This window comes from Anopheles merus, chromosome 3R (assembly GCF_017562075.2).
Source record: "Anopheles merus strain MAF chromosome 3R, AmerM5.1, whole genome shotgun sequence".
NCBI lineage: Eukaryota > Metazoa > Arthropoda > Insecta > Diptera > Culicidae > Anopheles > Anopheles merus.
The window spans coordinates 21,973,624-21,994,212 of NC_054084.1; the positions used below are offsets into that span (position 1 = coordinate 21,973,624).

The 20,589-nt window shown below is 48.3% G+C and overlaps 1 protein-coding gene across 1 annotated transcript in view; it reads right to left on the reverse strand.

Annotated features, from left to right (window-relative positions):
* Positions 1–293: 293 nt before the first annotated feature.
* The window catches only part of LOC121596541 (protein apterous-like), a 62,626-nt gene continuing 42,330 nt past the window's right edge, over positions 294–20,589 (reverse strand). The window contains exons 5-8 of the mRNA XM_041921579.1: positions 9,727–9,900; positions 9,385–9,644; positions 1,275–1,471; positions 294–635 (exon numbers count right to left, since the gene is read on the reverse strand). Of these exons, the coding sequence (XP_041777513.1) occupies positions 465–635; positions 1,275–1,471; positions 9,385–9,644; positions 9,727–9,900 (802 nt within the window). The 3' untranslated portion in view covers positions 294–464. The remainder of the gene's footprint in view (positions 636–1,274; positions 1,472–9,384; positions 9,645–9,726; positions 9,901–20,589) is intronic.

Below are 20,589 nucleotides of genomic sequence, written 5' to 3' on the forward strand. Positions count from 1 at the left end.
GCTTATTTCATCAACAAATCACAAACGCACACACGCACATTCACTCGTACACGTATGTTGCAGAAAAAAAAACAACTAATTTCCATTGGTTTTGATCGCTTGATTGGATGTTCCTTATCCGTGTTGCTGCTTGCTGCTTGCTTGCACCTGATGTCAATCACTCTCTGCCCTTTAACGCATCTGTTTTTTGTGTTACTTCTCTTATTCTCTTTCCCTCACTGCACAGCAACTTTCCCAAAACTTTCCCCGTCCCCAGTCTCGAATCACAACAGCCCCCCCCCCCCCCCCACCCACTCACACGCTCTCACAATCACTCACGGAGCTTTCGCCGCACCCACCGGCGGTGCGGTATTGTCGTTTTGGTCGACGGGACCACCGGCCGCCGGCGCTGCATCACCCGCCAGCAGCCGTCGTATCCAGCGCCGAAGATGCACTTGCCACTGCATTCTCGACTGCGTGTGTTGCTAGTCGAGCGACGAGGGGCTGCCGGGGCCGCCCATAATGTACGAACCGGGGCTGTGCGAAACGTACCCGTCCAGGTCGAGCGAACCGTCGCCCTTGTCCGAGTCGATGATTTTGCCCTCCTGCTTCATCATCATTCGGCGCCATTTTGCGCGTGCGTTCTGGAACCAAACCTATTCGTAGGGGGGAGAGAGAGAGAGAAATAGGGGAGAGAATAGCGTTAGATATCAATGTATTGATTGGAGCTAGGTGATTGAAAATGGAACTTCAATTTGTTATAGACTTACTTTAACTTTCTTTAACTAAAAAAATCGGAAGACTTTAACTATACAAAACCTTGGGAACACTCTGGAAGGGGTTTAGTTATACTATTTCAATTGATATACTAGTTCTGTTCGTTTAATTTGATTATTGAGAACAAGATTATGAAGGTTTGGTAAATATTATTCTCATTTCTATCAGATTTCAATTAATATAATGTTCTTAACACATTGAAACTGATTAAAAAAGACGCCACTACGTGAACTAAACTGAACGAAATTATCTTTTCAATGATACATTCGCTAGTTCTGTACAACTAAATGCAAAATGTATCTTATATGGCCAATTCTTTTACGCAAGTCTCATTAGACAAGTAAACCACGTGTTGTTATGCTCTCTTCTTATTAACCTTGCTGGTAATCTTATTAAATAATCATTTGTGAGTTCTACTAGCTATGATTTTTTCTCTCTTATTCTTCTAACCATTCTTCAACCATTCTAACCAAGCTATTAACCTATTTAAAATGAATAAATTAACAATGTCGTCCTACCTGTAGCACACGCTTCGGCAGTCCCGTCTTCTGGGACAGCTGCTTCAGGTCCTTCGCGTCCGGATTGTGGTTGATGGCGAAGTAGGACTTCATCGTGCGGAGCTGATGGTGCTTGAAGGACGTCCGCATCCGTTTGGCCCGGGACGAGGAACCGAGCCCCCGGCTAAATCCCAGGTCCAGATACTCGGTGTTCAGGTCTGAAAGGTGAAGAAACCCCGTGCGGGGAAAACGAGACCGAGTGAGTAAAAGACAATTGACTGTATGGTGTGTGTGTACACCCTCTGTCCCCGCACCCGGTCAGGGGGGCTTTATTGCTAACTCACTCCCTAGAGCCTCGGACAGCGAATGTATTGGGTTCTGGTCTTCTTGTACTACCGTTTTATGGACCAACGCAAAGGGGCCCGCTGGACAGAAGAAACGAAACGATGCCCACCCTCTGTCACTAGCCTCGGTGTGAAGCTGGGCGCAAGGGGAGATCGGTTTTTCGCTACTTGCCCACTGCACGAGAGCGTGTGTATGTCGGTAGATGTAAAGGTTCGGGGGGCTTTTTTAATGTTGTAGTTGCTCCTCTTGCTTCCCAACTCCAACCGCGCGCGGGCCCTTCATCACGCAAAGAGGGTGTGACTATCCCTGAGCTCATTGTGCGTTTTGTTGCTGGTCAGGCACCATAAAACTCGGCATCGGCTAGGCAAACCCCGCACACACAGCTTGTCTCCTCTCTCTCTCTCTCTTGTCTTGACTTCTTCAAGGGTTTTCAGGTTTTCGGTGGAGGGAAATAAACGTACCTCAACAACCTAAGGCTTTCCTTGGCGTTGTGGGATGCTGGGAGTCAGGGCGACGAGCGTGTGCACCGGTCATGAACGGGCAGCTACGCTGACATGTACCGCGCAACCTTCAACCTTCTTTTCGGGGTGCCCCGGCCTGGCACACTCATGGCCACATAATAATCGTAAAAAAACGGCAAAACTCCGATGTCTTTATCGGGAACATAGTGGATGTGTCTGGCAAGTCGACAAGAGGCTCTGGGAGAAAACTTCGTTCACCAGCAAAGCCACATCGACGTGGAGTGTTTTCTTGGAAAGCGGACCGGGCAGATGGGGCAGCGATTCTCATTCCCAAGGTCATCAAAATGTCGTCTGTCACCGGCAGCGAACAGTGACGCAAAAACATGCTACACCTTGTTGGAGGTTTCCAGAGAGACAGAGAGAGACATCCTTTTAAAAGCCATTGAAGCAGGTGAACTTGACGTTTGAGCACAGGATTTTTGATTGCTGAGGTTAGTCTACAAGCTCTCGAAACGTATATACCACTACATCACTACTGAGTCACTAAACCATACGCAATGACGTTTCGGTAAATGTTTACAACTTTGTGTCATAAAAGATGCCCCTGCTTCCTAGGCCCTAAACATCCAAATGTTACCTAGGCGAGGTGAGATTGATTCTAACCAACAGACGCTGTTCCCACGCTAGATGGTTTGTTGCGTCTCTTTTCTAGTGCCTTTCCACATCCAGTAGATCCGCTCCCTGTCTCTCTGTTGTGTACCACGGCCTTAAAACTGGGTTGATCTTTCCGACTCGTCCGAAACCCGGTAGCTACCTGATGTTACGCAAATCGAACACCCTCCATTGTGCTTACACAACGCTAAGGTCAGACTCCGGTCAGCTCCAGTATTGAGGTGAGCGTGAGGTGGCGAGTTCGGATCGGAACCAAAGAGTGCGCCAACTTCCAGTAGCCGATCAGCCAGACAAAAGGCGGACTCCAGCATAACAATGTTTCCAAAAAATCATAGACCATAGACACCCGTTGTAAGGCCGCTAGGGTCGTGTCGGTGAACGATCGATACGAGAAGCAAAGCACCCCGTCTCAGACAAATTACAGTGAAGCCCGTGGTGGTAGACGGGGAGTGAACCACCTCCTTCGTGAGCGGGAAGAAAAAGACCACACTCAAAAATGCATGATCTATCCGACTCCGGGACTCCGACTATTAGAATTATGCTACTTGTTATTTCTTCTCACTTGCAAGGCGATTCCGAACACAGACACACACACACACACACACACTCCGGTGAACCGGTAGCGGTTGCCGTCAATCGGTCTTCTGAAAGGACTTTAGAGGGCACCACAGAGGGAGAGCGGATGGGGCGTGCCAACTCCCGTAGGGTACTGAGAGCAAATAATAATAACCGGGTTCAACCCGCACCGACCAGACAATGATACTGTTTTCCTTGTCGGTTCCCTTTTTTTTGTTGTATCGCTTTTTTCGAGCAGTGTGTATGCTCTCTTGTGTTTGGTTGGTCGGTTCGATGGTTTGGTTTGACCGGCCGACTACCAAACGGTCCACTTGTGAGGGGGGCTACTTCGGTGGCTTAATATTAAGGTTTGCACGTTGTATTCTTTTCCTGCCCTCGGGGGTTTTACTTCTTTCGGGAGTTTCTGTTTTTTTGTTACTTTTCTTTTCATTTTCCATCCCATAGCTTTAGCTGCATTTTTTTAACCATTTTTCTTATATTTCTTTGGGGTTTCTTTCTCTCTTTTACACCCTTTTATGGAGCCCTTAGGCGCCTGAAGTTGTCAAATCAATGAAATCTGTGAGGATGAACCGGGGGTGGATTGCCAGTAAACGGTGTAAAAGAAGAAGAAGAAGAGGAAGGCGCAGTCTACAGACAAAAAAAAAAAACAATAACAGACCGAGAGGCACAGGAAACGGAAAAACTCGGCAAACAACCGGCTACAAACCCGGAGGGCGTTAAAGTCGATGGTTTGAGCTTCTGGAGGTTTTTTTTTTTTGCTTCTGCTTCTGCGTTTCCTCTCGACCTGGCTGGACTTGAGGCCTCGAGGGATGGTCACTGTTTGGGAGTTGGAACAGAAACAGAACAGAGGTTTTTTTTTTCTTTTTTGGTCCAAAAAGGTGCGTAATTGTTCGACTCATCGGGACGTTGCTGAAATGTTCCTTGCAGGGATCTGACTAGTGAAAATTGAATAAATGTCCCCGCAGGACACAGAGGACATAAAGAGTTTGAGCGTAGTTTTACCTACAAAGTGTGAGCAGTAACACAGCATTAAATTGCTCTTCAACAGCATTCAATTGACTAAATGTGCGAATGGAGTTGAATTTATATTTATTCCTTACTTTTTTGAGACTGGGAGTTAAAAACATCTCTTTATTACTGTTACTGCATTTTAAGCAGCACCGATCGTTTAACGAACAAATCGTTTGCTTGCGGAAGATGTCTGGCATTGTCTTTTCTACAAAACGTGAAGAAGCGCACAAGTAAATTGAAGAATGCTCCCAGACTGAGAAGGAGGAGCTCTCGCTGATTAAACAATCCGGCAAACCGGTTCCAGGTTCGTCCGCACCGCGCCGGGTAACACCGGTTAGCCGAACCAATTCGATGCACCCATCCAAAGTGTATCTTGCCACGGAACTACCTTTCCAGCTTCCAACACAAACAGCACTGGCCAGCGTCCCTCCGTCAGCCCGGGAAGGGACTTTTCTTCTTCTTGTGTTTACCCCTGTCCATTCTACCCTGCATCGGTGGGTCTCGCCATCCCACAGCAATACTGCGTGGAGTCGTTAATCATTACAAAAAACAATGGTACTTCCTCGGGAGTTGATTTGTTTTTATTGTTTTGGGTTGTTCTTTTTCCGCTTTTGTGCTCCAGCAGCAGCAAGGGATAGTAGCAGCAGCAGCAGCAGCAGCAGCAGCACGGTGCCTTTGTGCTGTCCGAAATGCAGGGGGATTTCGCCGACAGCGCGCGGTTCTAGTCGGTCAGTAGGCAGCACAAACATTAAACATTGACATTAAAACTGACTGCAGCCCGTGATGCGCCCGATGCGCAAACAGATTTCATTTTCTTTTGCCCATCCCGCGAAGTCACCGTTTGTCTGGCGTTTAACGTTTGATCGGTACACACAAACACACACACATTCGGTACGTCAATGGTGGCGGGTCGGTGGTTTTGTGTAGTCCTTGAAAATTGAACTCGACTCTGAGAAAGCAATCCTTTGCGGAGCTGAAATGCCGCACTCTGATGAATGTTTCGAGTCAGTGTTGGAAGTTGTTATTAACATGTTTATCGCCCCATACAAACGTGTCCGTGCATCGCAGGATCGCGGTAGATCATAAATCGGGAAGATCGTAAAGTTCCGTACAAGTAAGAAAGAAAACTACAGAAACCAATTTATATAAGGTCCTTGGGCAATCGGTTGTTCGCGGGCTGTCCTTGAACACGGCGCCCTATATTGCTTGGCATCATTTTTATGTGGCACTTTCAGGCAGAGAGACACAGAGAATTCGATTTCGAAATAACAAAACGCAACGAACTGACAGGATCGTATTGATTGCAAACGTGACTCAATATTCAGAGAGCATAAACGAAATGATGGCTTTAAAACATTGCTCTAAATAAGATGCTCAATGAGAATTGGAAATGACTTTTCTTGGAAGACCCATACCGTTGGGCCTGTGAACGTGCAGAGCGGTGTGAGATAAGCGCACAGGTTCGTAAATATTGCTTCTTAAATCATAAAGCAATAAATTAATCTATCTTCCATGTGTTTTGCTGCTGCGTTCGTTCTTCCTCTTGTTACGCTATCACAGGATCGCGTTACATCTCAATATCCTTACGATTACAACGTGGTCCCGAAGACGGGGCGAGCAAAGAACGGCAGCGTCTAAAAGAAATCAGGTCAGGTCAATGGGTTGTTCCAGCCCGGACGCGCGCGCTTGGGAACGGCAACTGTTGTGATCATAAATTAACCCCGAAGTAATCCAATCCAAAACAACAGGGCCAGATGACAACAACTGAAAAAGAAAAACTTCGGACAAAACCCTGCGCCTCGTCACATCTGTGTCCTGCTATTGCTGGTGCTGTTGCTCTTCCCAGCTGAGACTCGCCCGATAAGAATCTTCTCTACGAAACCGATCTGGTCCTGCGAACCGGTTGATAGCTCACATTCTACACCGCTCATCGCATGCCGCCTTCCCGCTTCCACGACCCGTCTCCCAAGGACCGGTGTAGCTTGCTCTGTGGCCCTGTTCTGCCCTTTCCCCGATGCGGCAGTCCAACTGCGAGACCCGCTGGGCATTGCCGTAAGCATCCGAAAGCAGACGGGATATGATGGTGGTAGTGGTGGTGGTGGTGGTGGTGGTGGTGGTAAGCAACCATCGGGTACCAGGGCGTTTTTATTGAACCTACGACCTTTTACAATCTCTTTCTTTATGATATGTTTATTAACTTTTCGACTTCTTCACTACCATTCGGTGGGGATGGGATTGAAAGCGCACAATGCCCGCGTGTCATCGCGGCAATTCCCAGCTTTTGAAGGGGGCGCACCCGAGCTGAAGAGAGCTGAAGAGGCTTCTGGGCCTGAGGCACCAGACAGAAAAAAAGTAGGTGCGACCTCGAGACACAGGACGGCCTTGCGCACGCACTGAACCCCTTTTCTGCCGCCGACACTCAACATCTCGATCGCAGCCTCCGGCCGGCGGTTTCATGCAGCGTTTGTCTAGTTTTCTCGTCCACTTCGGGTGAGTGCTAATAGAGATAAGCGCGTCCCGCCGACAGTCAGTTCCTGGAAGTTGGCCTAAACACACACAAACGTCTTTTCCACCACATCAAAAGCCCTGAATTTTGTTGCTGTTAGAACCGGTAGCGATGGGTTAGTTTCTTCTAACCCTCCCGCCACCAGTGATGATGATTTCCCACTAATAGACATCACAAACAGTCGGTTGCCGGTCGGTGGTTTCCTGATGTCTTGCCGTCTGATAGCAGCGGTAGAAAGAACTGTCCATTTGGCCCCGTTTTCTCAGAATGCGATGAGAAGAACATGCAGCCTAACACGGAAGCCATTTCCGGGGAGGCTGTGAAGCCCTGTTGAAGCTGTTGAAGTGATGTTCATGTAAAAAAGTACGAGCTCCAAACCGTTTTACGGGACCCGGAAACATACCGCACCACCAACCTTTCGTAGGCAACACAGATGCAGGAACCTCATCATTTACTCTCATCAAATCACGCCTCAATTAAGCTACCGAAAAGGGAGGCATCTTCATTATGCACGAAAGCCTGCGATGGTTCCATGCATTGAACCTACGCCCAAACCCTTTCCAACGTTTGGATGCTGGCGTGAGGTAGAGTTTAGAGATCCCAACAACAAGTGGCATGTCTCCCGGCCAACACGTTAGTAAATGACACATCATTAGCACTCGCAACCGTTGTGGCCAAATGAGGATGGGTTTTGGAGCTCCACAATATCATCAAAATCCTCCCTCCGGGACTCCAGGAAACGGTAATCAAACAATTCTAGCAAATAGATTAAGCCTCCGTAAACGGAAGGTCCGGCCGTTCGGAATAAATACATTAAAGTTACCGTGTGTGTATGTCTACTTTCTTGCAAACTATGAATATTTACATCGTGTTTACTATCAAGTCAAGTTAATCGTGGCATATTAATCATACTTGTGCAAAGTGCTCAAGCAGCCATGTCTGGTTTTGTTTTGTTGCTTTTTTTTGCAATGTTCATTCTCCATTTTTCATTCTATTTCTGTCGTTTTTTTTCGTGTGTGTGTGCGTTAATGTTGCCTCTGCCTTACATTACCCATGGTTCACAAAACGTAACAACATTCCACGACATGACCTGTCACTCAAAACGAACACACACACTCGCGGACAGACAAACAACCATCTGCTTTTACTTGCTTCTAGGTCGTTTAGCCGACACTCAACCGCAAGGGGGACGATCGAGGGGGGGCAAATACGCCAAGATAGCGATACGAACGAGTTCCAACGGAAAAGGTCAAGCTGGCCTATGTGGCGCGGTGCGTGCCGGCGCTCGGCGCATTAAAAAGCGATACAACAAAACATAAAACAATATCTGCAAAGACCAAAACGGATAAACCTTTGCCGCTGCTGCTGCTGCTGATCCCCGGTCGTCCATCGTCCAGGCGAGCGGTAGCTAAAAGCTCACCGAAGCAATTACAACGATAGCCATCGTGGTCGTCGCAAGGGGCAAGTTCAGAGATCGCATACCCCTTTTTGTTTTTTTTTAATCCCCTTCTCTCTATGTCTCTCTCTCTCTCTCTGTCTCACACTCTTTTGCAGTGCGAAAACCCGCCCAACATCGCTGTTTTGGTGGTCCCCGGGGGAAGATGCTACACAACAAGACGAGTGGAACGAGTAGGAAGGCACAACACCGCCGTATCAACATCGTTCATCACTCCGCACAAACGTTACATACTAAATATTTATTTATTTCTGTCACCCCCGGCGCTTGCCACGCCATGTCGCAACGGAAAACCGTCGGGGGGGAGCTAGCTGAACTCCCCCTTCCCTGGGATGGTAGCATCATAAATTTTCACCGAACCATGCGTTGCGGTAGAGGCGTGCGAACACAGATCGCCCCCCGATCGCTTGTTGAAGCACTTTTTTTTTGTTTGCTTCCACAGACCCCTTGATGGTCGCTCTTCCCATGCCAGCTGATCCGCGGCTAAGCCAGCGGTTCCAACACGCGATCATAACATACTCAAGACCGACAAACACTCACACACACACGCACAATTTGAGCGTGTTGCAGAGTGGTTGGAGTTTTAGCGGAGGAAGAAAAAAACGCAAAGGCAATATAAATGAATCTATGATGCGGTGCGTCTACGTCTACCGGTGGATGCGCGCACAGACGCGCAAAAAATAAGAGGCAAGGAGAGGAAGAAGAAACAACTGTATTACAAACTGTCCTGTCCTGGCTTCGCCCTAAACCCTCCGCAACGCTTTGTTTCAACGAGATGCATGATCATAAATTCATATTTTTGCGAAATTCAAACGTTACGATCGTTATCGGGTAGCAATGTAACGTATGATACGGTGTGCGATGTTCATCAGATTGCGTGTGATCGTACAAACAAAACAACATCCAGCCAATGTCCAAAACGGAGCTTCCAACCCGGCACGGCACGTCCGAAAGCCATCGCACAAACCGTAGTTTTCCATTGCCAGTTCTTATCTCGAATCAAACAAGGCTTTTTTTCTTGTTTTGTTAAAATAACAACAAATAACACACCAAAAAGAAAGCATAAACAATGCACCCATCGCGCCACCCAAACCTCCCACTTACCGAGGCTAGCCGTCATGGCTTCGATGTCTTTGGGCTTCCGTTTCCGGGGCCGGCCCTTCTGGCGCGGCTGCTGCGGCAGCCCGGTGACGCCGTGCGGTGGGTAGTAGGTGGCCGGGTTCAGCTTGCCGCCGCTCGTCGTCGAGTCGCTCGGGCTGAGCGGGGCGACCGGCGAGGTACCGTACTGGCTCTGGTAAGGACACTGCATCGGCATCCCCGGTAGCGGGGTGGTGGCCGCCTCCAGCGGCAGCTCAATGTGTGATCTGGAATGGGGGAGGAAAATGGAAAGCAAATTCTGAGCAAGCTCAACGGAAGGCTCGTCCGTAAGTCAAACCGTCTACTTACCGACAGAAGACGGCCGAGTCCCGTATCGTGTAGTGGTCGCCCTTGTTCAGCGGCGTGTTGCAGACGGCGCAGGAGAAGCAGCGTATGTGGAATACCAGATGCCGGGCGCGCATCACCAGCTCGGAGGAACTGATCGACGCCAAACACTTGGAGCACCGTCGCGAACCGAATACCCTGGAATCCCCGGGAAAGAGAGAAAAACGCGTTATTAAGTGAAACCGATCATGATCGTTATGCAGCAGCCCCGCTTTTTTCCCATCTCATCGGTCACATTCTCCGGGAACGCTTCCGATTCGTCGCACCAGCCATAGACGCCAGCCATACCGTCCCATTAATCTTTCATAATGCCCCGGAGGGCAGACTCACATTACGCGACAACAAGTGTCCCGCCGCACCGGGCGGCCACCGGCGTCGAACGGTGGGTACGATTTTCCCAGAATTTCTGTTACAACGCAAGGCAGTGGAAAACCTTCGTTCCAGTTCGGTGAAAAGCGGGAACGTTCGAAATTTATGTTGTAGGCGGTATGCTACAATTTTTCGTGCTACATCATACACCGCCGGTTGGATGCCGTTGGAAGCCCGTTATTGCTGTTAATCATATTCTTTCGGCTCGTATCCTCATTTGACTAACGTGCCTGTGTGTATGTGTGTGTGTGTGTCAGTGTTAGGGCATCACTTGCACGACCAGATCGCTTCCATCGATGCACGACGGGGCTTGTCATGTGCAGGGACCCAGAACTAAAGCCCGTCGACGGCGAGCAACACATGAGTTATGACATGCTTTGCTTGAGCATGGAAATTTTGGGCGTTCACAGAATGTGTATGAGGGCAGTGATGTAGCAGATGATGGCGGTACCAGTTTTATGATCGGGGAAATATTATCATTATTATTTAGAATATGAAGATAAACGAGATTTTTAAAGCATATGAGCTCTCGTTTCATGCCCTTTGTTGCGAACGTTTGACGTTCATTTGACAGCCCGTAAACAGTCTGTTTGTTTACCAACGTTATTGGGTATTTGTTGATAACGTTGCCAGCGACAATTCAGAGTGAAAAAAAGAAGCCCAAACCCATCATAAACCCTGTGTCACCCTGCCGTGTGTGGATTGCTCTCTCCGACGAAAAAAAAAATCGCTGACCCCGACAGAAAGCTCGCGCGTCGGTCGGTCGCCCGGCGCTGCTGGATACCGCGTTTTATGAGTGAAATTTTATTCCAAAGTTTATGTTTTCCTGAGCCCACTACCACCACTACCACGGCTCGGTGCGTATCTACCACCACGTGCTGGCGCGCCGAATCCCGAGTCCCGACTCTCCGGCCCGGGGTGCGCACCGCAGACAACTCAGCTGACCGTTTGGCGAGCAGCGGGTGTCTCGTCACGCTGGGGATGCTGATTTTATGATCTTATGATTTAATCTATATTCCTATAAAATTGCCCACCACCGTCCGCATCCACCGTCGCGTTGTTTCGGACGCATCGAAGTAGTCCGATCGGCTCCGACCAGCAGCGGCAGCGACTCCTTAACGACCGCTCCGGTGCACCTGCAGCGTGTGTGTGTGTGTGTGTACCGACGAACCACGCCGCCTGGCTGGATTCACCAATTGGACACACAATGATATGCAACATTCCACATCCCGTTTCCCGAGGTTTGTGATCTTCGCCCCCGTTGACATGAATTAACAGGCAAAAGAGGCATTTGCGCCGCTTCCCGCATTGCCGTTTCGATCTGTAAACTGATCGCCGATCGTCTCGACTCGCCAACTCATCCCCCTAAAATGCATTTCGCCGTTCCATGCGGTGCAAGTGCACTCTCTGGCATAAACAGCTACCCACAGGCTGTGGTTGAATATGCTAAAGAGGGTTCACCATTTTAAACGGAAAGGGGAGAAGAGAGGTACAGATATTCATAAATAGAGACATAAAATATTGGGTTTTACTGTTATCGCTCGCTGGCTCTTTAGCAAGCTTATATGGGGTATTTAATGTTTTGTTTGTGGATCGTAAAAATTTCAATAATATCGCAAAGCCTCTCGCGGGTTGTGCAAAAAAAAGCACGACAACTGTCCAGAAGAGCAGTGAAACCTAAATCAGAAGGCCCCATGTTGCCCCGAACGGGCAGGCAGAGAACGAGAATGGAGGGAGAGCGAGCTTAAAAACACCAGTGAAAGATGGTGACGATCGCTCAACAGCACACGCAAGATCGCGGATCTCTCGATGCTACGATGAAGGAAGCCAAGCAAAAGGAACAGCCGGTAACGTACGCACTACGTCTACCTTCATCCCAAATTTATCCATCACCTGCTGGGAGTCGAGCATTCGTTTACGATCTTTCGTAACCAGTCCCGCTCACTCTCTTTCGCTCCTTTCCGTTTACACCGTCCAACTCGAATGCAAATGGAACGGTTACCCCGCCGAGGGCCAGCGCCAATTCTGCGCAAGCTCCCGCAGATGCGTCAACGACTTTGGGGACAGCGAACGGCGTGCGAATACATCCGCCGGGATCATAACTCATAACTGCTCCCAGGCGCGGAATTCGATCCGCGTCGGGAGCTTCCTGCCGGACCACACGAGGCAGACGGGAGGAGGGAGGAGTAGGATCCGGAAAAAAGGGAATTCCCGCTGCTGCCGGCCCTCGCTGGGAAACTCAACCTGATGGCTAACAAATTCGCTTATTTACGGCCTTGTGACCTGCTGTCTTGGGGGAGCTGTGGGGGCCTGTGGTCCACGCGGTTTCACTCCAAGCTGGTAGTGACCCTAAGATTCCTATCTTACCCCATTCCGCTCTCACCCCAAAAAGCCCTAACATTGAACCTGCTCGATGATGCTCAATCTTGATGACAAAGGTGACTGATTTAGTGGTGAGACCTACGAGGGTGCCTAGACCTCGGACGATGGGAATGAGCGTTTTCCCTTGTTGGGAGAGTAACATGTGGCCAACAACGCGTTTCATTCATAAATCTGCCAGTCGACCAATCTGAAGTCGGCTACAAGATCACTTTGGGGAGGTAGTAAGCCGTTGTGACCCGATTCACTAATTCAGGGCCAAGAATAGAACATCTGTGGCAAAGCGAATTTGCCGAGTCGTTGTGGCAGAAACTAAGATTGCGATGCTGACAAATAGTCCCTATTGCTGTGAGGTTCTGAGAAGATCGGTTCTTCTACTGCTCAAGGTCGCCTCGGCTAGTTGGCAAGACAAAATGAACGGAAACTGCCTGATTAATATCCACGAAATTGCCACCAAGCAAATCGATTCGATACGTCCCACTCATTGTGCAAGCGAAACCTTGTTAATCATGTGTCTAAACGGCTCATAATTGCATTTGCTACAGCCGATAACTAGCGGAACACTTCCAAATGGCTAGATCCAACACTGCAGCCCGAAAAATTGCCATCCATATATGACTCAAGCTACCGATCGGTTAAGTAGCATCATTATGCGTACCACCGCTCAACGCGTCGATCCGATCGCACGGCTCCATCTTTGGGGGAGCCATTTGTTTGTCTAACTAATTCACTCCTCGACCGAACCGAGACACCTACAACCTCTAATGCCAGTGCTTCCAGTGTCCACACCGGCATACTGAACAGAGACAGAAAGAGAAAGATAAAATGGCCCACGCCATGAAGCTGTAAACATTCACAGTTAATGCCGATCGTTTGGAGTCGCTCTCGCTTGGAACAGACGTGCACGTAAACCCGCTGTCTTGAGAAGTGAGTCACCCAGACCCCAACGTGAGTGACAGTTTTGCATTTTTCCGGTTTTTGTCCTCGCCCTCCGTACCATTGCGGTTCGTTTGCATTAATTCATTCGGAGAAAATAATAATAAGGTGATAATCTACGCGGGCCCCGACCGGGACGGCCGAGATAAGCGTGATCATCGTCGCTGTCGACTCGTCGCTCCCATCCCAAAACGTGCCATCGACCAAATTACGATAGTGCGAGCGCTCCCGGAACGCGCATCGCCGGTACGTTTATCATCCTTGATAGGACAAATGACGTTTGATTAAATTATTGACCTTCGGGCAGCACGGGAACGCTTGCTCGATATATATTAAGCTTTGACACTTTATCGATCGGGCCCCAACCGGCGCGTCGTGCGAAGCGTCGCAGTGCTGCCTGCTGAAACTCGCCGAAACGACCAAAGTGCAACGCACGGCCGGCACGGTGTTATAAATCGGTCGGTGTCGGGGGAAAAATTAATTGACCCACTTAGCACCGCACAGAACGGTAGGAAGCACCGCGAGGAAACGGTTCCGTGTGCATTCGGGTGGTGCACGATGCAGTGCCCTAACAGAGCCGTTTACTTTCCCAAAAGCTGCAGCAACGGAAGGTACAGAAAAACAGACCGACAAAAAAACCCCCCTCAACCGATTACCACCAACGACTGGTGAGCTGAAACAAGAGCAGGAAAGGAACCCGAGAGACAGTTGAGATGGAGAAAAAAACAACGAAATCCCGCCATACATTCGGTGTGCGCCATCGGTCACCTTTCCACGGGTTTGCTCGCTCGCCTCTTGCCCCAGACCCTGCCAAGAAGCCATTTCTCGTTTGCGTTCTTATCTTTATTAAAAGCTCAGCATACAAATGAGTAGTATCGCGCTGTCCTCGTATATTTCGCTGATGATCGCTCTTGGTAGTCGCGTTTTCTTGTGCCCCTTTTTGTTAATCTGTCCACTTGTGGTCAGGTTTTTTTTAACGTTTGGAAGGGCACTTAGACTTGTGGGGCAATGTGATGGGAAGAAAAACGAAACTTACTTCGCGCGCTCGTAACATCGCTTCATGTGAATGGTGCAGGAAGTACAGAGAGCACACAAAAAAAAAGACTACAGTGTGAGTGGTTGCGTTCCACATCTCCCGTAGGATTCTGAGTGAATGCGATTTTTGATGTTGCTGTTGTCTCCTCCGACTCGTGTGATTCGTCGTTGTTCACTCTTGTCTTATTCAAATTTTTCAAATATTCATAAATTACTCGTTGATTAAATAAAATTAACATTTAATTTGCATAATTTTTCAATTTTCAGCTCTTTTCCTCACTCTTATGAGTTTCAGCGTGTATGTGTGTGTGTCAGTGTTTTGTTTAGGTATATGTTTGTTTGTTTTTCTTCTTTTGCTCCTCTATTTCAATTTTTCCATGGTTCTACGCTTTTGTATCTGTATGTTTATCTTTTTTTTGGGGGAATTCTCACTCAAAATTCACACTCACGAATGCAAGGTGGCAAAAGGTGTGGGCTCTGTTCTTGGCACACGATTTTTTTTACATTCATTTTTGGGCTGCTCCCGTTTCATGCTGTTTTGACTAGCACACAGCCATTCGCGGCGCAAAGCTGTCAAAATCAGTTTCATTCGACCGGGATTATGATGATACGCTTACGTACGAAAGGGAAGCGACGTGGAAATTGGGAAGGATGGAATGGGAAAGGCGATCAAGATTAATCGATTTTCGGAATCGTGGGCCGTCGGCTTGAATTGATTAAGTTTTTATCTTAAACACAGAAGAAGAAACAAAAGTGAACCCAATCGTGGACATACAAAAAGAAGGATACAGCAACAGGTATGAGAACTTGTTCGAACATTGAGCTCAGTTCCGGCCGTCTTCGCCGTGTAGCAGTTCCTTCCCCTTCATTTACCTTATTGTTTTCATTGCCCTCATTTGCGCAGCGTGTGGTAAACATACCGTCATCACATCATCCCGCCTACCAGTCGCGCCTGCAGTTGCATTTGCATTTTGCACATCATATTTTGACAGCGTTTGGCGCAACGTTGGCTTCCACGGCGTCTGCGTGGGTACTTTTTTCCGCGGAAACTGCACCCAACACACACACACGCGGTGTACAGATTTTGCGCCCGAGTGCATCTATATGCGCCCGACGACTGGATGGTTCTGAGCGGATGGCTTTTCCGAGGAATTCCGGCCGCATTGTTGACGGGCTGTTACGCATACGCCCGTGGCTTGACGTCAATTTTTCGGCTAAATTAACATTCACAATCGGTAGCGTTTCGGTGCCTGTGAGGCGCATTTTTCGGTAGTTTGCCGACAAAATTCCACGGAAGCGCCCGTGTTTGCGATTTCCCGCCGGGCCGGGAACTCATTTGCATGGTTGGAATGGTTTAAAATGAGCGCGGGAAATTTTGTGGAGCATTTGGAACGAAACAAAAGGGAGCATGTTGCAACATTCATTGTACATTTCGTAACAATTGTTAAATATTTGAAACATGGTTTGCTTGATAAAATCTTGAACATTTTAAGTTTATTAAATTATATCTTCATTACAAAATAGGCAAATTTGGAGGTATATGCCTTGAATAAGGATTCTTTCAATGAACAATTTTCGATAAAATTGAGTCCTTTTTGAAGGTTTTTTTTTGTAAAAACTGAGTTCAAGAAACTACGATAAACCGTAATCAACCCGGGGCGTGAAAAAAGAAGCATCTTTCGCACATCTTGGATCAGAAAACCGCCATCAGCATGCAGTTCCAGCCAGTTCCAGACAAGCCTCTCAGATGATCCCAGCAAAAATGCGCCAGCGCCAACGTCTCGCGCCCAAAGGAATGGAATGGCAGTTTTATTTGTTATTCGGATGAAAAATTTGCTCTGATTCCCAGAACACGACATTAAATCCATCTCGCACCGTGTCAACCCGATGGCACCCAAGCGCCAAAAAGGGTTTTATGAGGGGTTTGGTTTTCACGGCTTGTTTTCATGTGGAGCGTTTTTTTTTTTTTGTTTTTGGGTCCGTGTTGCTCTTCTCCGTTTTTTTAAATGATTTATAAGCTGCACATATCACCGTTTTCGTAGGAAACAGTTTTGCTGCAAAGTTGTCTTTATTCCTCTCTTTTTGGTTTTGGTTGGTTTAATTTCCTCGTGTTTTACATATTGTTTGTAGTTTTCCTCCAGCGCCCCCTGTTTTTTGTCCCCCATCGCTTCGGCACTGTGGAAACTGCATCGATGCAATTTTTTCAACGATATATTATCCCCTCCCTGGCACAGTATCAAGCCCCCTCCCGAGACGATTGTGATTGGCCGAACGCACCAAGAGATTGTGCCAAGCCCACGATCCCGAGCGGATCAAATTTCCATCCGACGCTACATATAACCGCAAATGCGTACACGGGCTCAAGACACATCGCTCAAGCTCGGGCCCCAAAAACAGCAAACTTCTCCACATTACCGTGAGGAAATTTATCATTCCCCCTGACCTACCACTGTCGCACCCCATCTTCCAGTGTGTCCAATGGGCTTCCTCAGACTCAGAGACAGAGGTGCAGGGTGGCGAACTGTAAAATATGATATCTAAATTGAGATATCCGTAAATCATGTACCCGTTCACGGAAGACGAATGTCTCGGGTACGGCCATTCATCATAATCCCATTCCGTAGCAGAGAACGAGGATGGCGAGAGAGGACGGGAAATGGATTCGTTCCGGTTTCGGAACACCCTGCCGTACGGGGCCAGATGCGGCAGAGGCGGCAGCGTTGGTGGTGGTGCAGGTGGACGCGTTAAGGCGACAAACGGTTTTTGGTGGCAAGATTTGAACCTGCTTAAGACACGATCCATCCAAAGAGACCGAAACAAGACTGTATATACAAGCCACTTTTTCCTTCAGCGTGCGAGGCCTCTGCTGGGTGTACTTGCCCGAGCTCGCAGGTCCATCTTTAACCTGACTGACTGACGGACAGAATGGCCGCCAGTCTGGTCGGCGCAGTTATAGCTACAGCTTCATGTGTTTTCCACCCGCTCTGCTCCAACGTATTTTTCTCTTACTCACTGCTCGCCGTACGAGGAATGATTTATTTGTCGTAAATTTAAGCTTTATGACTTTCGGAAATGTGCCCAAGATGCGTTTAAATGCTCGCACAACATTTAGACTTGGTTGGTTGGCTGGTGCGGGAAACTTTTTTTTACACGGTCTTAAGTAAGTTGGTTTGCTTCGTGCGTTCTACACTGCCGAGAGACACACACACACTAGATAGTGCAAACTCCAACAAAAAAAGATCGTTTAGTATGAGTTTTACTTCAACTTGTGCTATTTGATCTTTAAATTTATCGCCCGCAGAAGCCTCATTACGTGGATTTATAGGATAGAGTTCATGAAGCTACGCTCTTTACGATCATATTTTTCCCTCCAGCCTTACGTTCAATTACTTCACAAAAAACCCTTATAAATGCACATCAAGTTCGGGTTGATCAATTGACATTAATGCATCAGTGAGGAAAAAAAGATCCAAACTAGATGCGCATTCACACTTCCTTGCAAAAAAAAAACACCCATATTCACCAAATATCGTCCCCAATGTTCCGTGACCGTGTTGGCCGCAAGCCAATTGACCAATCGTGCCGTGAATCACTGCTTTACGATGACACAGACGTAAATTCATATTCGCGAAAACACAAACGTCCGGAATTTATGGTTCAATGCGTGACGCGAGCGCGCGCGCGCGTACACTCTCGTTTACGACCACTAAATGACCTATGAATAGCTTTTATTGCACTGCCAAAGTCACATGCGTTTGATCGTGTGGCATACGAAACACAAAAAAATACAATTGCGCACCGATACGCTAACAGCCGACGCGGTAGAGCTTGAAGCTTTTAAAAGAAGGATGATGCATCCGCACAAGGATGTACGCCGGAATTGTGGTACAGGTGTAAATCACTAAGAGAGCTGGCTACTCCTTCCAAGGTCTCATCACACAGCTACAGCAAATTGCATCGGAATCCGAAACGCGACAGATTTTAGCGAGATTCTACCTCACGCCTGAAGTCATCCTGTGGAGGATATAAATCTTTTCCTGGTGTTTTTGTTTGCTTGCTCGAGAAAACAAAAAAATACAGCCTGACCTCATAAAAATGATGTTCTCATGCGTGTGAATGCTCCAACGATGTAACAAAATCCCACTCGAGCGTGTGTTACAAGATCATATGTTGTTGGATCGTCTTGACATCTCCCACAGCTCGGCGATACGAACACAATTCCCGGAACGAAAGTCTAAACCCAAACGCCTAAACGGGCCTAAAGGGCTCTGGAAGAAAGGGCCTCAGTTTCGCTGGGTGCGAGAATTCTCAAGGGCACTTTATCACTGGACGCTGCTTTCGCTATCGTTACCCAATCTACAAAACAATCTAACACCAAGTGGAGTGTCCCCTCCCGGAACAAAACGAAAAACGCACTATTTGTGTATCTGTTCCCCAAAACGGAGCCAGAAATGCTCTGTCTCTATGTGGTTGATTTCCGAGGTTGCTGTAGAGATCACTCACGCGCAATAATAACCGTAAATTATTTCCCTAAACGATTCCTCGGCCCACCGGACCGAGCAGGTATTATACACCGGGCGTACGCTATGGACCACATCGATCTTGGCAGAGAGAAGAAGTGGCAGACCGAGGCCTCGCCAGGCCTCTAGACACGCGCGTCCGAACACAAATCACCATTAGCAGCGTTGTATGCGGTCCACCAAACCTGCCAGAAGGAAGGAACAAGCTTCCAGCCGAAGTTGAACGCACGGGCAAGGGAGAGCGCGCGCCGGAGAGAGAGAGAGAACGCGCACACGAGAGAAAGATCTAAAATTAAGATATTTTTTATTGATTTTCTTATAAAACGATAATAAAAAAAGCTACAGAATCTCTTCCCGCAGGGGCACAGGTTTTCACCAACCACGATGGCTGTAAGAGTGGCTTGGGCCAGGGGAGCAAGAAACACCAGAGAATGGAAAGCGCCCGCGATGGTGTAGACCGATAGCGATGATATCTGTCGCACCGGCCAACAAGCCGGGGCCGAGGTACCCAGGGAGGAAGGTTGCTGTTTCTTGAGCTGCTGTTACTGCTGCTGCTTCTGATGGGAAACTGATAAACGCTAAACAACTCACTAAAACGACACAAACCCCGCACACAAGGCAAGGTATGATCGGCCCCGATGTTTGGGAGCTCCGGGTGTGACACAGCGAAGATGGGTCGAACACGACAGAAACGAGGCCCATGTTGCTGTCGTCCCCGTCGGGTCCCCGTGGAACAAGCATTTCGTGGTGAACCTGCCACAGGCCGAGGTTTGCTGCTCCTTCCCCGAATGGCGATTTAAACGGAGAGCAAGCAAGGCCCCCAAATGTCACACGCCGCACCACTGGCGTCGATATAAAAATGAACGCTATATTGAATTATAAATTAGCTTTATTGAATCATTCCGTTCTAATGCAGATGGCGCATATTTGGTGGCCGGTTGGAAATCGGAGAAGATACTCAATCGATTTGATAGTCTGTTTGGTAACGGATACCCGATTCGCGCCCGCATTTACACCAGGAGTCACATCCAGCTGAACCATAATGTCGTCACGTAATAGTAGCGTTTACAATTCCCATAGGTGAACACGAATTTCCAAATGTGTCTCGGTCTCGGGACTTCTCTCCCCCGGCAGTTTACCCCCCCCCCCTGTTTGTATCAATTCAGCAACTTGGACGGTAAAATGTCTGATTTACGATCCAAAACCCCGCACCACGAGATAGGTACGAGAACCTGCATCACCGATGGCCGCACGATGTCGTAGAGACGTAGACGGACTCGTTTTCTTTCGCTCCTGTCAGCCTGTCGACGAGCCGCTTTAATTTATTGGGTGATTCTCTTGGTTCACTGCCACCTTTCTTCTCCCGGTGGCCGGTACCGTACCAGGCCCCCGGGTCTCGTTTCCAGATCGTTGCTCCACGATTGCCCGTGCGCAAAGGAGGTGGAAATGCGATACGATTTGATAAAGGGTTTTGTGGACCCGCTCTTATACCCCTTACCCCGCCACAGCGAAAACGGCAAGGTCGTTGTCAACTTAACACATCCCGGAGGAGGCTATGGAAGAAAATTCCAATCGTGACTCAAAAAAC